This window comes from Tinamus guttatus, unplaced genomic scaffold, assembly GCF_059628265.1.
Source record: "Tinamus guttatus ecotype Peru unplaced genomic scaffold, ASM5962826v1 Tinamus_guttatus_pri_ptg000503l, whole genome shotgun sequence".
Classification (NCBI taxonomy): Eukaryota; Metazoa; Chordata; class Aves; order Tinamiformes; family Tinamidae; genus Tinamus; species Tinamus guttatus.
The window spans coordinates 3,416,522-3,430,810 of NW_028289037.1; the positions used below are offsets into that span (position 1 = coordinate 3,416,522).

Consider the following 14,289-nt stretch of genomic DNA (forward strand, 5'->3'; position numbering starts at 1 on the left):
AAATATATGCACCCTAGGAAGTAGTTTAGCATTGTGAGGATGTTGAAAGGCAAGGAATACGAGGAGGAAAGGAAGAACATGTAAGCAGCTCTTGACGAATGCTATGAAGATGTAAATAATGACATTGTTTTAGAAACAACTAAAGCATTCTCTGTAGTGAACGGGCAAGTGGAATTTGGAAAGAAAAAAAAAGTCGCTTCATAAATCCTGTCTTTAATTCTATTCAGTAAAAGCTTTTCTTGTCTTTAATTCTATTCTGTAAAAGCTTTTTAAGCTGTAACATGGTACCCATGTTTTTTGTGCTCGTCATGTGGTCAGTTCCATGGCTACTTCCGTGAGGGTTTCAAAATGAGTAGAGCTAGCTTGCATGATCAAGCCTGTGTGTGTTAAGTTGTTGTTTTTATGATTAAAAAAGAAAAAAAAAAGTTGTCTTTTCTCTCCCTGGAGATGGACCTCCTTTCTTCTTTGAGCTGCATTGAGCTAAAGGCTGCTGTACTTAGCACAGCTCAAGTTTTATATTTTGACGCCTTCAAAGGTGTTTTGAGACTCTTCAAAGTTTGATATGTCTTGTACTAGCTGGATCTGACCATACAAGTTGCTTGAACCTAGCATGGTGTTAAAATGTTTCATAAGACGGAGCAGAGCTGCTATGATCTTTCGATGTTAATATTTTTTTCTTATCGCTTTACCGTGTAGATACCCTTCATGAGACACAACTCTGCCACAACTCATCCTCGGAGGCAAACCTGGAAACCTCTTTTATAAATATGATTTTAATATATGGATAAAGCTCTCAATAGAGTACCTAAAGTAAAGGAGAACAGCTATCCTCTCTCTACCATAAGCCTATTATGACAAAAAGTTGAGTTTGCTTGTCAGGCTTGGATAGAATGTAATTGATTGGTTTGTTATTTGGACTGACAAGGTAGTTAATTTGCCTGCATTTTTTTGCACTAATCAGGAACATATCATGTGTGCTTTGTTGAAAAATCCCGGATAAATGTCTTGTCAGAATTGTCCTATTAAGTTAATGTCTTTTTCCCCTGCGCTTCCTTGGCAAGTGATGTTATGCAATACTTGGATTCACTGAAGAGTGACGGAAGCCTGTGGGACTTAAATATTGTGCGTGCGGTGATATTGAATGAAATAAGCAACGGTTCGCCGTCAGCCTGCTCCTCTACTCATATGCAGTTTAATAAGAACATTTCTATATAAAACACCGTGTTGTACATAGAACTTAATGTAAAAAGGATTGTTTCCTACAAAAATGTTTGGTGCACTGATAATAAGAGACTTGTAAAACACCTGGGACTTTCTATTCTGAAGTAATAGATTTGCCACGGAAGAATTGATTTTGTGCTTACTAGAATGAACTAATCATTTCTAACTTGGACACTGGAGTGAATAGAACTTTATATTGTTTTCTGGATCACTATTAAGAAAAACCTGAGTATATGCAGACATTGTTTGATTTGGCTTACTTCTCTGGCACTGTTCAGGACAACCTTATTGCCTCATAACATAAATATGAAATTGTTACGTAAATTGGGAAAGGAATGAAGAAGTGATCACACAGCATGACAGCTGAGATCTTCGTCTTCGTCCATATATATCCTGGTAGATGCAAAGATAGTGTTTTGATCGACAAATGGTACTGATCCAGTTGTTAAATCTACAGTTACAGTATAATGACATCTTCATCGTTTCATCTTGAACTTGCTTGGAAAAATTCTGCTCAAGTGCAATCACACTTGTAACTTTATGACGTATAATATTTGAATTTCTTGAGGTATTACGAGTTTTGTCATCTATCAAGGCACGTTTCCATTTGAAAGTATTTTTTAACTTTAAAACAAGAAAGAAACTATATGCTGTAATAAATAATAGGAGAAATATACAAATTTGTGTTTACTTACCTACAAGTCATATCTTACTAGGGCATTTCATGTTTGGATATTATATTAAATAAAATTAATCTGATGTCTAACACGTCGTTTTATTTTAAAAAGGGGGAGGGATGATACCAGAATAAGATTTTTGTCTAAACTGTCCCATAATTGCTTGCTGTTCTGTATTGGCAAGGCACACAAAAACGCCTTTAAAGCAAAGAAGCATGCACTAGAAAGTAGTTACTCACTCAGTCTTTTAAGAATCAGTCTTTTAAGAATACATTAATCCATTTTAGAAAAAAAGACTGAGTTTAGTAATCATTTGTGCAGAATTCTAAAGTACACTAAAAAGCTACATTCAGACATTTTACCAACAGGCAAAACAGTGTCTTTATGTAATGCTGAATTACAAAACAAAAAACAGTAACAAAACTTCTAGAAAATAATATGCACTTGACTTATGGCTAGTTATTGGCTAACATAGTGTAGGCATAATGGATGGAAGAAAAATGAAAAATATGAAGTATTTTGAATCTTGTAAGGCTTCAGAAATATTTTTCATGTGACATTCTGCTAAGTAAGATAGGGAAATATATAAATAGGTTAATTGAAATACGATAAAAACATATATAGAACTTATTAGAAGCGTAGAATAGTTACCATGGTTTCACTGTCAGATCGGAATGGTATTCCAGTCACGGGGTTCCACTCGGATCTTTCCTGAATTCAGTATTATATTCTTAATGAATTAAAAGTTTTACTGTGCTAGCTGCCGGAATAAAGAGCTTGTTTACATTTCGAGGTGGCATCAGTATTACGTGAGGGACTACAATGCTAGACTTAAAAATGAGATTTTAGGAACGCTTCCAGAAAAAAAAAAAAGTGAAATACAGAAAAGGAAAAGGCAAATTATGTATTTAGTGAATGGTTATGATACTAGCTAGGAAGTAATCGTCTTCCAAAGAAGTTATGGAGGACACATCACAAATTGGTCATGAATCAAACTGATTGTAACTGAGATGTGCAGAGAGGCATCCCATTTAATATAATAAAATATAATCCTTCTGCTTTATACTTAGCTGTAGAAAAGCTCCAGCTAGTGTATTCTGTCCACATATAGGCACCATTGTTCAAGAATCATGTAGGGAGATCCCAAAGAATGCCAAAGAGTGGTGAGAAGACTGCAGGAAACTGCAGAAGAATGGCAAGAGGTCGTCTTTTGTAGCAAACTGATTTGGATTTTCTGAGAATAAGAATAATTGTGTTAGATAAGATTGTTAGAAAAGTTGAGCTATCTCAGTCCCCTGAGATTTTTTAAGGAAAGATTAAAATGTGTTTAAAAATTGTCTTAATATTGTTGATACTCCCTTGGGCACATGTGGTAGCCTAAAATGATTTCTTACTCTGTTTTTCGTGATCATTCCCCAGTACACCTTTTTGTGAAGAATTTTTTTTCTTTCCTTTACACCTTCTTAGGGCATTAGGTATTAGTTTTTGGTCTTTTTCTCTCTCTTTCATATGATGTACTGTGTCATTTATCCCTCTTTCTGGAAAGCCAGATGAGAACGCTGTCTGTTTCACCTTTTGAAAGAAATTTGAGGACGCTCTCTAATACATGAGGGACATTTGTAGTAGTTCACAAAGAATACACCATTAAGTATCATCTGAACACCTGCGAATGACACTATAGATGGAATGATGTATTAGGACTAGGATGTGCTTCTGGAAATAGGTGATGTTATTCCCCAGCTCAGAGTATTCATTCCCATCCACCAGAAGATATCTCCTCGTTGGAGAGATTAGGGTAAAGTTACAGTTAGGGTATCAAAAGAGGACAAGCTTCAGCACAGAGTCAGTCATCTGGGATTTTCAGTTTAAATTTGGTTGAGCTACATCTTGCTTTGTATTGGGGAGTGCTTGCGGGATCCTTTTCGTTAATTCTGTCAGGCAACCAGTAACAGGAAACAAAACGATGACTGTGCGTTAAACTGCCAGGACCATTCCTAAGTTTTTTTCTGAAGCCAAGAATGTGCTGCGATCTAAAATTAGCTCCTTGTGCACTTCTCCAGTTGTTTGCAGTTTCAGAGTGGTCCAGCACTGTTGGCCGCTGAGAGGAGAGTCCCATGCCTGGGAAGCAGCGTCTGTTCTTCACGTGCCAAGACCCTTTCATCAGAAATAGGATCCCGAACAAGCCACCCAGAAAAGATGCTTATCAGGAGACACAGCAGGGATGCAGATGTTGGAAGAGCTACTGTGTTGCCATTCTGAGCTAAGGGGGATCAAGTGAACCCCCAGCCCAGTGTATTTTTCAGTGAGTTTAAAAGTTCTGCATTAGTTTACTTGGAAGTTTGCCATAGTAAGGCTGCTTATGTGACAGAGCTAGTGATGATGGTGATTTGTTGATAGTGATTCCAAGTTTCATGTCCTTTTCCTATTAAAATAGACTTTCCTTCCGATAGAGTAGTGTATATATTTTGTAATCTCGTGTTTTATTCAACTTGGTACCTTTTAGCATGACACCGTAGACAGCGTGGCGTGATGTGTGCCTAGGTGAGAGGTTTTCTGTAGTCTGTGAAGCATATTTGTGAAGTTGTATTTAAAGATTAGCTTATTAATGTTGTGTTTCAGGAACATGTGTGCAATTACTTTTATGGCTATAGATGGGTGCTGCTGTCTCGTGAATGCAAAATAGGTTTCTTCACTCTGACTGAGTCAGCTTTTTGTGATTCTACATCAGACTAAGTGGTGACTTACTTACAAACATGTCAGTCATATATATTTTGCATTCCCTGTTCCTTTATGAAAGCAGCCGTCTTTCCCCAGTACTAACATGAAGACTTGTGCAGACCAGTTGATGACACCTGCCTTTGCAGGTATATGCCAGGTAATGAAATTGGGTATGTGCTGGACTTTATAAATAGAGATTGGCCCCAGCCATCATCTCATGTATCTCTTTTACGTTCTACAATCAGTATCTACACTATTGAGTAGAACATAATTAGTTAATTATGAACAGGAAAATTCAGAGATATGTAGGTCTTGAGCACAGCTGGTCAAAAATAATATAAAAAAATATCCAAGGGCATGAGCAGATCAGTCATTAATGAACAAAGCAGACAGGTTTCAGGTATGGAAATGTGTAATCAAGCCTTGCCATAAAAATGTATCTGACCTTCATTCTAGACTTTTATAAATAAAATTCATTATTATTTACTTTTTAAATGTAACAACTTCTGAATTCACCTTTCTTCTTCCTCACAACCCATTTTCTCTAAATATAATGAATATGTATTTATTACCATTAATTGTTGGAATGAGCATTTTCTAATTTTGATATGTAAGGTGATTTCAAACTTGTTAAAATCATTGATAGTAAGCAATTAGCTGTCATTTAAAGATAATTTAGGTGTTGAGTTTAGCATAGCTTTGTGTTTAATCTCTGCTTTTTTATTTTGCAGTTTTGGGTACAGCTGCTAGGTCAGGCCACTGAACATGGCCGTGCATTTATTTGCATTCAGAGATCGTGTAATTAATCCATAGTTATCCATAAATAAGTTAAAACATTTGCTTGTTAAAGGATAGTTATGAAGATACGAATATGAATTCACAAGGTTAAAGTTTTGAACTGAATTTTTAAAATTGAGGAAGTGGAGAGTTTGAGTTTTTCCCCTTGTTTTTGTTTTATTTTTGTTTTTTAGCACAATAGTTTGACTTGTACAATTGAACCATCTTCAGGTCAGAAACAGATAATATTTGTAAATGACAATGCAGTGTGGATCCTTTGTGCTGTCAAAGTCCGTATCTCGCCCGATCTGTGAGTGCATTTACTGAAGGACTGTAAGACTGTCAGCACACCACCTTTCGTAACCTAGCCATTTCACTTGATAATTAAGTTTGAAAGTACTCTTTATGTGGGCTTCTTATTTGCTTACTCTGACAGCGCATTTTCAACCATCTCATGTTACTGGCCAGGAACACACCTAATAATACATACTTTGAGGACTTAGTAATCTCCCTTTACTAGTGTCTAGCTGTAAGGTTTTCTTCTGAATTTGTTAAATTGTCACTGTCTTTATGAATAACAATTTTGTTTTCTGTTCTGAAATGTAAGCTTCACTTTCTGCCCCAATTTGATCTCAGCGGACAGCAGAGTTGCCAAACAGCTGATGCAGCTGTGAAATACTTATGTATGAATCCTGCAGTTCTTAAGGGTGTGTGCATGTGCATCAGAAATGTGTCCTGAATCATAGCTGCTTGCATCCAGTACTGCTGAAATACAAAGTCATGGCCAGATTTTTGTTAGCTTTGGTAGGAATGCTCTTGGCCTGTCAGCAAAATGTGGGGCTAAAAGCATCATCTTTCACTACGGTACTGCCACATGTCTTCGTCCCCCTTCTCCCAGCATCATGCTCATGGACTGTATGGAGTTATGTTCCACTGTACAGAATTTGGATTCTACTAAAAAATAGTCTGAAGGAAGCCTTTCCAAAACTTTGGGATAGTATCACTTTTATGGACATGCAACTTTTAATATTTTTGATACATGAGAATCTACTTCCATTATTTGCCTTTTCTTAGCTGTGCAAAAGCAGTGAGAAAGTATCAGTATCTGAAAACTTGCATATAGATACCTTCAATTTATTCCAGGAAAGTGCTTTTTTTTTTGTTCTTCTAAAATAACAGACTTAAAAATGAAAATTAATAACAAAAAATACTATAAACATTCAGTTTAGTTTGGGGCCTCAAGACCCGTATTTAATTTCATAATGTTCTAGTTTTTTTCAACTTGATCAGCATGCTTCTGAAATGTAGCTGAGTGTGCCAGCAGAGCACAGCACGTTCTGGGTACAAAATGAAGAAGATGTAGGAAGAGATGGCAAGGCATAGTTCTGAGGAGGAAACAGTTTTTGTTGAATGTGCAAACATTTCTTTTTATAGACAATCACTTCAGAAAAAACACAGCTGAGTACAGTCTGATTTAACACTTTGAAGTCAGTTGTAGATTTTAGGATATGCATAATACTTTGAAAATGTACTAAATCAGTCAAAATAGTGCTATCATTATCGTGAGCTGGTTAGAGAATCCCAGGTAGTTTACGTAAAGGGAGTTCTAATATACCCTGCAAGTGCTTATATGTGGAATAAGACTATAGAAATAGGTTAGTATAATTATATTCCTCTAAAGATGAGAACATTGGGACTTAAAGTTTAATCATTTGCTGAAGGTCACACACACAGTTAAAAGGATCGGGTGACAGGAAGCAGGAGTGCAACCTATTTCATCTCCTACTCTCAGCCTTTTTATTATTTTAATATACGTTTCAAATAAAAGTGCTTAGATTTCTAATTACAAGTATTGAATTTCTACACTAGAACTTGTGTGTTTTTAAAAAATGAGAAGAATAGGAGGATGCCTTTTTAAGAGTTTTCTTTGTGCTAGAATTAAGTTATTACAAAATATATGTATAGTGTGTAATGTAGTATATCCTCTTTTTTAAATACACCAGAATCATATCAGCCCAGTCTTGCACACCAGTAAATTCTCATTATTGTTTTGAATATCCACTTGACAGGACATGGTACATAAACATGCAGTATCATTATCAGTTCTTGGGTTCTTACATGTTATGTGTAACTGCTGAAAACAGAGGTTTTACTTAACCTAGCATGTGCAGTCTTGACAGCAAGGGCAAAAGTGTTTGCTCTGATTAAGCACTCGTATTCACAAACTGGTTAGTTCTTTTTATATGAAGATTCATCTCAAGAGAAAAATCACATGATTTAATTCTTGGAAAATATAGGCATATGCTTCATTGGTTGAATTGTCTTTCTGTGATGCGCTCTGGGTTCTGTTGATGAGTGATGAATCTCTGTTCTTGATCTGATGATGACCATGCTATGTTCTTATTGCAATTTTTGGAGGATTTTTTTGTGTTTGTTCCTTTTGCAGAGAAAAATGAGTGGCAAGGGAAGCAGAGGGTGAAAGCGCAGGGGATTTCTTAAAGATTTTAATCATTAAACATGCATTTTAGTTCCTGTTTTTGGATTTTTTTTTGGCTTTAATTCATAGAGTTTTATTTCAGACTTTAAGGACATTAAATGAAGAGAACCTGACAAAATTAAATTTGAAAAAAACTTTCTTTTTCACACAAAAGAATACATGGGGTTATGGAAATAAAGGGAAGACAGCAAGTTCAATAAGATGTATATTAAAATATGTTTATCCTTTTGAGCATATTTTTGTATGGTCTAATTTAAAAGCTCTTTCATGAAGCACTTGCTTTACTGCAGCATATCTTCAATGACAGCGCATTAAGATTGTATGAGCAAAGAATAGTGTGAGCTTCTTATGCAGACCAAACAGTACAAAACATTAATGAAAGGTTTATCAAAATGGAAAATTATTATGTGTGCAGAGGGCAGTTTTATAGGTGAAAGATGACAATGAAATGCTATTAACTGAATGCTCTATTCAGTAAATTCAGAAAAAATCCGGAAAATACTCTGTGCATTTGTCAACAACATAGTCATAGTTTAAAAAATACAATTCATAGATGTAAATTATACTTGAATTAGTGGATATATGAGAAAACGTTATGCCGGATTTGTCTTAAAAAATGACTGTGTAAAATGTTCATCTGAAACTATGAAAAATAAATATTGTCATTACCTAAAAATAACTCAAGAAATTCTAGAAAGTGACCTTGAAGTACCTTAAAACTTGAGTTGCTCATTATCTGTTTTTTTCTTTAATTTATAGGTCTGGTAAATAGTCATTTATGTACAATCATATATATGTAGGTAAGCCTCACAAAGGCCATTCATTAGTGTCTGCACCAGAATGTTCCAAATAAGACACGAACTACTTGAAATGTGTTTGTTGAAATGTTCTGTATCATGATATTCATGATCAACATGATACGTTCTACATCATGATAATGGGTCAGGAAATCTTGCACAAGAGTTGCAGGGAAGCTCTATCTAACTAATAAAGAAATACTCTTCTTGTTTTTCCATTTGCAGATGTGATGAATGCAGGCTCTGCTACCATTTTGGTTGCCTAGACCCTCCCTTGAAAAAGTCTCCCAAGCAGACTGGCTATGGATGGATTTGTCAGGAATGTGACTCTACATCCTCCAAAGTAAGTTAATTGATCTGGTATAAGTAGTTGGGGTGCTTTGGTTTTAACAGGCTTACTAAGTATCTGAAGGAGTTTTTTTTTTTTGGAATGATTTGCTTTGAAAACCGCAGTGAAAGAACATAAGGTAATGGTTTCAGATTCTCTGTAGAAGAGGTTAAAATTGGAATACGAAATGGGAATATTCTTCATCTCAAAAAAGACAGTTTTATCATTTTAGCATTTAAATATTTTCGCATTACTCTCCCTCAAAAAAAAAAAAAAAAGAGTAAAGATACTACATGGGAATAGATAACTTTAATGATGAATGCTAATATTTTAGGAATAATACAAAGTAGAAAACTCAAAGGATAAAGCTAGAAAATATGCCTTTTTAGTATGACTGAAAATGATTTGGAAGAATGCATCTCGGGTTTTATGACTTTTTGTTTTATTTTCCATTGGAAGAAACTTACGAAGGGTGTACCAGTAGCATAAAGTTGTTTTGTAAAACTTGATCAAGTACAACATTTTAAAATTAGGCAGATACTGACTTTCTTTAAGATAATAGAAATAATTGTCTGCTTCTGGAGTACTAATTAATCAAAGAAATAGTTTTTAGATTCTTTGTTTTTCTGCCCAAAAGTTGGCTTAGTATGGGCATTCTTTTATATCATCACTTTAATCTCTTTCTACTTTTTAAAATTGGATTTAAAAAATCAAATAATATATCACCACCAAAAGAATAGAGTTGTCTTAAATTCTTTAAAATTTCACAGGCTCTTTTGTTACATCCTTGGTGTTTGGCAGAGTTTTTCAACTTGCAAGAAAGTGACTCAGTTTGCAGATATGGAGGGGCACCGGCTTTGCAGAGATGCTGTAATAAATTGCCTGATAGCAAACTTGGATATTTACTCTTTCATGCTATCGTTTTAACAAATGGAAAATAAGAAAGTCCAGATAGAAGTGTTATTTTTGACTTGTGAGTGTCCCTGAGCAACAGGAACAATATGGTACTGAGTTTTACCTGGGGATTAATCAAATTGTTGTTTTCTAAGTCGATGTGGAGATGAACTTTGCAAATTAGCTATCCACTGCAGTTTGGACATCAACTAATCTTTCTTTGGTACCACTTAAATGCAATGGACAATCCAAGAGTGAATTAAAGTTGGTATTGAATTTCTTTTGCTTGCTTCACTTAGAAGAGCTTCCTTATAATCTTCCATCTTAGCATCTTCTGCATAAACAGAATTAAAGATTCTTTTTTCTATTTCTGATTTTTCCCCAGAAATTAGCACGGTGCATACCTCTTTTTTTTCTTTTTTTCAAATATTTTAGCATGTAAAGTAGATATAATTGACTTCTTTTACTGTAGGGAACGTGTTAGTTTTAAGGTGTTTGTTGAAAAACACAATGTTTTGAGAAGTAAATCATGTTTATTGGTTAGAATCATGATATGTATTGTACTATGCTAGGTATTAGTACAAAATTTTAAAAGTTTGTTATTGTTTCTCATTTAAATCCAGTGAGAATTATTAATGAATGTATCTAAGGTCCTTATTACATTTACAAATAATGGTAATTTGGTCTGTTTTTGAGTGAGAGCGTGGTGAATCTGATGGATACTGAAAAACTGTCTTATGGGGACTCCTTGTGGTTTTCTTTAGTCACTTTGACTTTGTTTTTTCACAAACCTATGCAAAGAAAATTCTCTGAAAAAGCTGCATTGCTGTTCATGTTTCAAAAAGATCTTTTTATTTAGATTTTTTTGTGTACTCCATATTGTGTTACAAATGCAAGCAAACTAGTTAATTAAAATATTTGCAAGCCATCCTTAACATGAATATATTTCTAAAAGGCTTAAAACTTTGTATATACATATTTAATCATTTTCAGACTGAATTTTTTATATGGCTTTTTAATTGCCGTTATGTATCTAGTACTTTGTTGAGTTTTTCAGAGGCAGAAAGAGCTCTCATACAATAAGGCTTTTTATGCACTCCCTGCTACTAGAGGGAGTAGTCTCTGCAATAGGTAGATAGAGCTAAGAGGCAGAGAACCATAGAGAACATGTCCTTGTTTGCTGCACTCTAACTGATCCACAGATGAATTGCAAGCATGAGCTACCAGCATTTTCTATCTCTCCGTCAACCAGTAAATCCAATTTTTGGTATGTCACAGCAAAGTTTCCTGTAAGGATTATAGCAGCAAAACAGGATTGTGTTTTCAGCTTTTGCCAAGGAGACTGTTGTGTAGTTTTCATTTCTTCAACTTTGTCCATTTTGATCCAATGTAAATCACTGTTACAGTGTAGATTTAAAAATTGCCCAATAGTATCTGCTGTACCTGTGTTGAGGCTTGGAAAAAAAACGGTGAGTAATTATGCTGTCTCAGTGGAAAGATGACCGTGCATGCACAGCATACTATGGTATATATAATAAGTTTATTTCTGTTTTTCAGTTTTAGAGTTCAGGACACCTGCAGGTATCAGCAGTACAAAGATATAATGCAACAGTAATAACCATGCTTAAAATGTTATCTGTCATAAGCGCTGGAGATGCTTCTTCCTTTTTGTTCATCCTAATCCTGGGACTCTACAGCAACTTAGTCAGTTTTTCCACCAATATAACGTATTCCCCTATTACCCTGCCTGTCAGATACTAGACAGACAGTGACTTTGCTGTAGGGCACGAGGGTAACAGTTTCTCTGCTGCTGCCCTCATGCCCTACTAGCTGTCACATTTGTGGCATGGATGGTGCTCACTGCAAAGGTCTGACAAGCTCTCTCGTCTCAAAGACGCTGTAGATGTTGCGATATCACATGAAAGCTGCAGGAAACCTATAAGGTAGCCATTTCATTAGCCACATCCTATATATTATTATTACCCTGCAACAGGAACATTCTATGCTTTCAGTATTGCCAAACCTTACCACAGCAGATCAGAAATTTCCCGATAACTTGACATAACAATACTCAGAAGATTTGGTGTGTAGAACTTTATTTTAAATTAAATGGAAAAAAATAAAATTCAGGCCAAATCATTCAATATCATAATGTGGTAATATTCAGTAGGAATAAATGTGATCTGACAATCTGTTCATTTTCTGCTATAAAGGTCCCCTTGTAGATATTAGATGTGGCTATTCAGGGTTCCTTTATATTGCCCTGTTTTTAAAAAGTATGGTGGCACCTCCCTCAGTTTTAAAGTTTTGCAAAGAACAAAGGCAGCAAAAAGTTTAAACGTATATCATGTTAGTTGCGATGACTGTGCTGCTTAGGTTTCTATCTATTCATCTTTGTATACAATCTATTTTGCAAAAATCTGCAGAGTGTCAGGTCATTATTTGATTACTGCAAGATCAGCTGCCTTTTCTGTAGACTTCTGTTTAGTTTGCTTTTATTTCATCTTTTTACAATATTGCACTTTTTCAGTGGATATAAATTGTCATGTGTGTATGCATATAATTCTCATCTGAACACCTCTGAAAATAATTTCTTGAACTACAAATCCATGAGACAGCAGCCCTGACAAGTAATATTTTTGTACACCTTTTGTGGTGGAAAGCAATCACAGAGTTCTGCTTATATCCTATTAACCAAGTAGAGTCATTTGTTTGAGCACACCCAGCTTTTATGTAGTAAAAATCAAATGTAATTGGATACTGTATTAAAATATTGAATATGATATTGGAAATGATGGAAAATTGTTACAATATCTAATAATTTATTTCAAATCTCTTAATTTGGTCAGAAAAAAAAGACAAAAATGGAGGAGTTGAATTTAATTCCTTTCATGTGTGGAATTCTATTCTAGTAAAATACGGTTTTTCCATGTGTAGTATTGCAAAAGATTTCTTTACACAGCAACTGGAAAGTACTTGGTTGCTTTAAAGTCACTGTTGTGTTTTTTGGCTTTGTCAGAAGTTGTGAGACATTAGCACTGGAGTGATTTCCTGTTTTGAACAATTAGCAAAAGAACTTGTGCCACTTAGGCCTTCTTTTGAGAATGCAGTCATGCCAAACCTTGGAACAGGAATGAATTTTATTATCAATACAGTCCAAAAAAAAAGCATGAAATTTCAGTGCACCGTAGATCTTATCACTTGGCTGAAATGTTGGCAACTGCATTTTCATATTTGCTCCTCAGGTACCATATTTAGGAAAAATGAGTTGGCACAGCCTCTGTTTTTTCTCTGGCAAGGAAGTATAATAAATCTATGTGATGAATAATTTATGCCATATAAAATGTTCCAAAATAATCATCAGCCTTGAAATTAACTTAAGATGGGACTTGATATACAAATAGCAGATAAGTTCAGCATAAAGTTTGTTGGTGTTAAATCCCCAAATTAATCCAAATAATACACTCACTTGTCAGAAGTTTCGCATGGCGTGACTAGGAGCTTCAGGTTTTATTGAAAAAAAAAAAGGTTAGGCACTGTAAAATACTTCTAGAGGAGATGTTTATTTTAAGCACTTTGATTCTTTTCCTCATCAAAATCAATTCTACCAATTCCCAGTACCCCATGTAATTGAATGCCAGAGCCTCATCAGGAACTTCTAGTGCTTATATGTATGAAGTGCATCTTAATTGTATCAAAAAAGCGTAATCAGAAATGGGGAATTCAGCATTGTTTTTCCTGTGTCCTCATCTGAGTTAAGTCTTCTGACTGTTCACATAGGCTGATATTAGATCTAATAACAGCCAGCACTTTAAATAAATCGAAATACAGGAATCTTATTCTTTTTGCTTAGTAGTGTACATGTTTCCAATGCAAAGACAGATTTGTAATTCTGAAACATAAGGAACTAGAATAGATGATGACAGAGGGTTTAAAAAATAAGGGTCTGGTTAGCAGTGCAAAATAAAATACATAATTCAGAATTTTATTCAACTTTGTCAAAAAACGTCAATAATCACAAATTTGGTAGTCTGTTTTCAGATTGGGCATGTACTTGGACAACTGTTAAGATAGATATACACTCTAAATAGCTATTCTAAAAAGATATGGTTGCCAATAATGCCACAATTTAAAGTTACTTGGACAATTCGTTTGGTTTCCAGTATTTGTTTTCTTTTACCCCATATTTTTTTATCCGGGAAACTGAAGAAATCACTTTCTACTTAACATAATTTACTTTCTTAAACAAACAATACAGCATTTTTTTTCAAAGTTGAATCTTTGCACACTCTTACAAGTTCTTTTACTTAATAGCAGCAGTATCTTTTGATGTCTTCCGTAATACTGTATATTTTCTGACAACAGCAGAGTGAAAAAAAG

The 14,289-nt window shown here is 34.8% G+C and overlaps 1 protein-coding gene across 1 annotated transcript in view; it reads left to right on the top strand.

The window, feature by feature from the left end:
• PHF14 (PHD finger protein 14) overlaps positions 1–14,289 on the top strand; it is a 147,262-nt gene that overhangs the window by 88,116 nt on the left and 44,857 nt on the right. Inside the window, exon 18 of the mRNA XM_088533441.1 lies at positions 8,913–9,030. Coding sequence (XP_088389567.1) covers positions 8,913–9,030 — 118 coding nt within the window. The remainder of the gene's footprint in view (positions 1–8,912; positions 9,031–14,289) is intronic.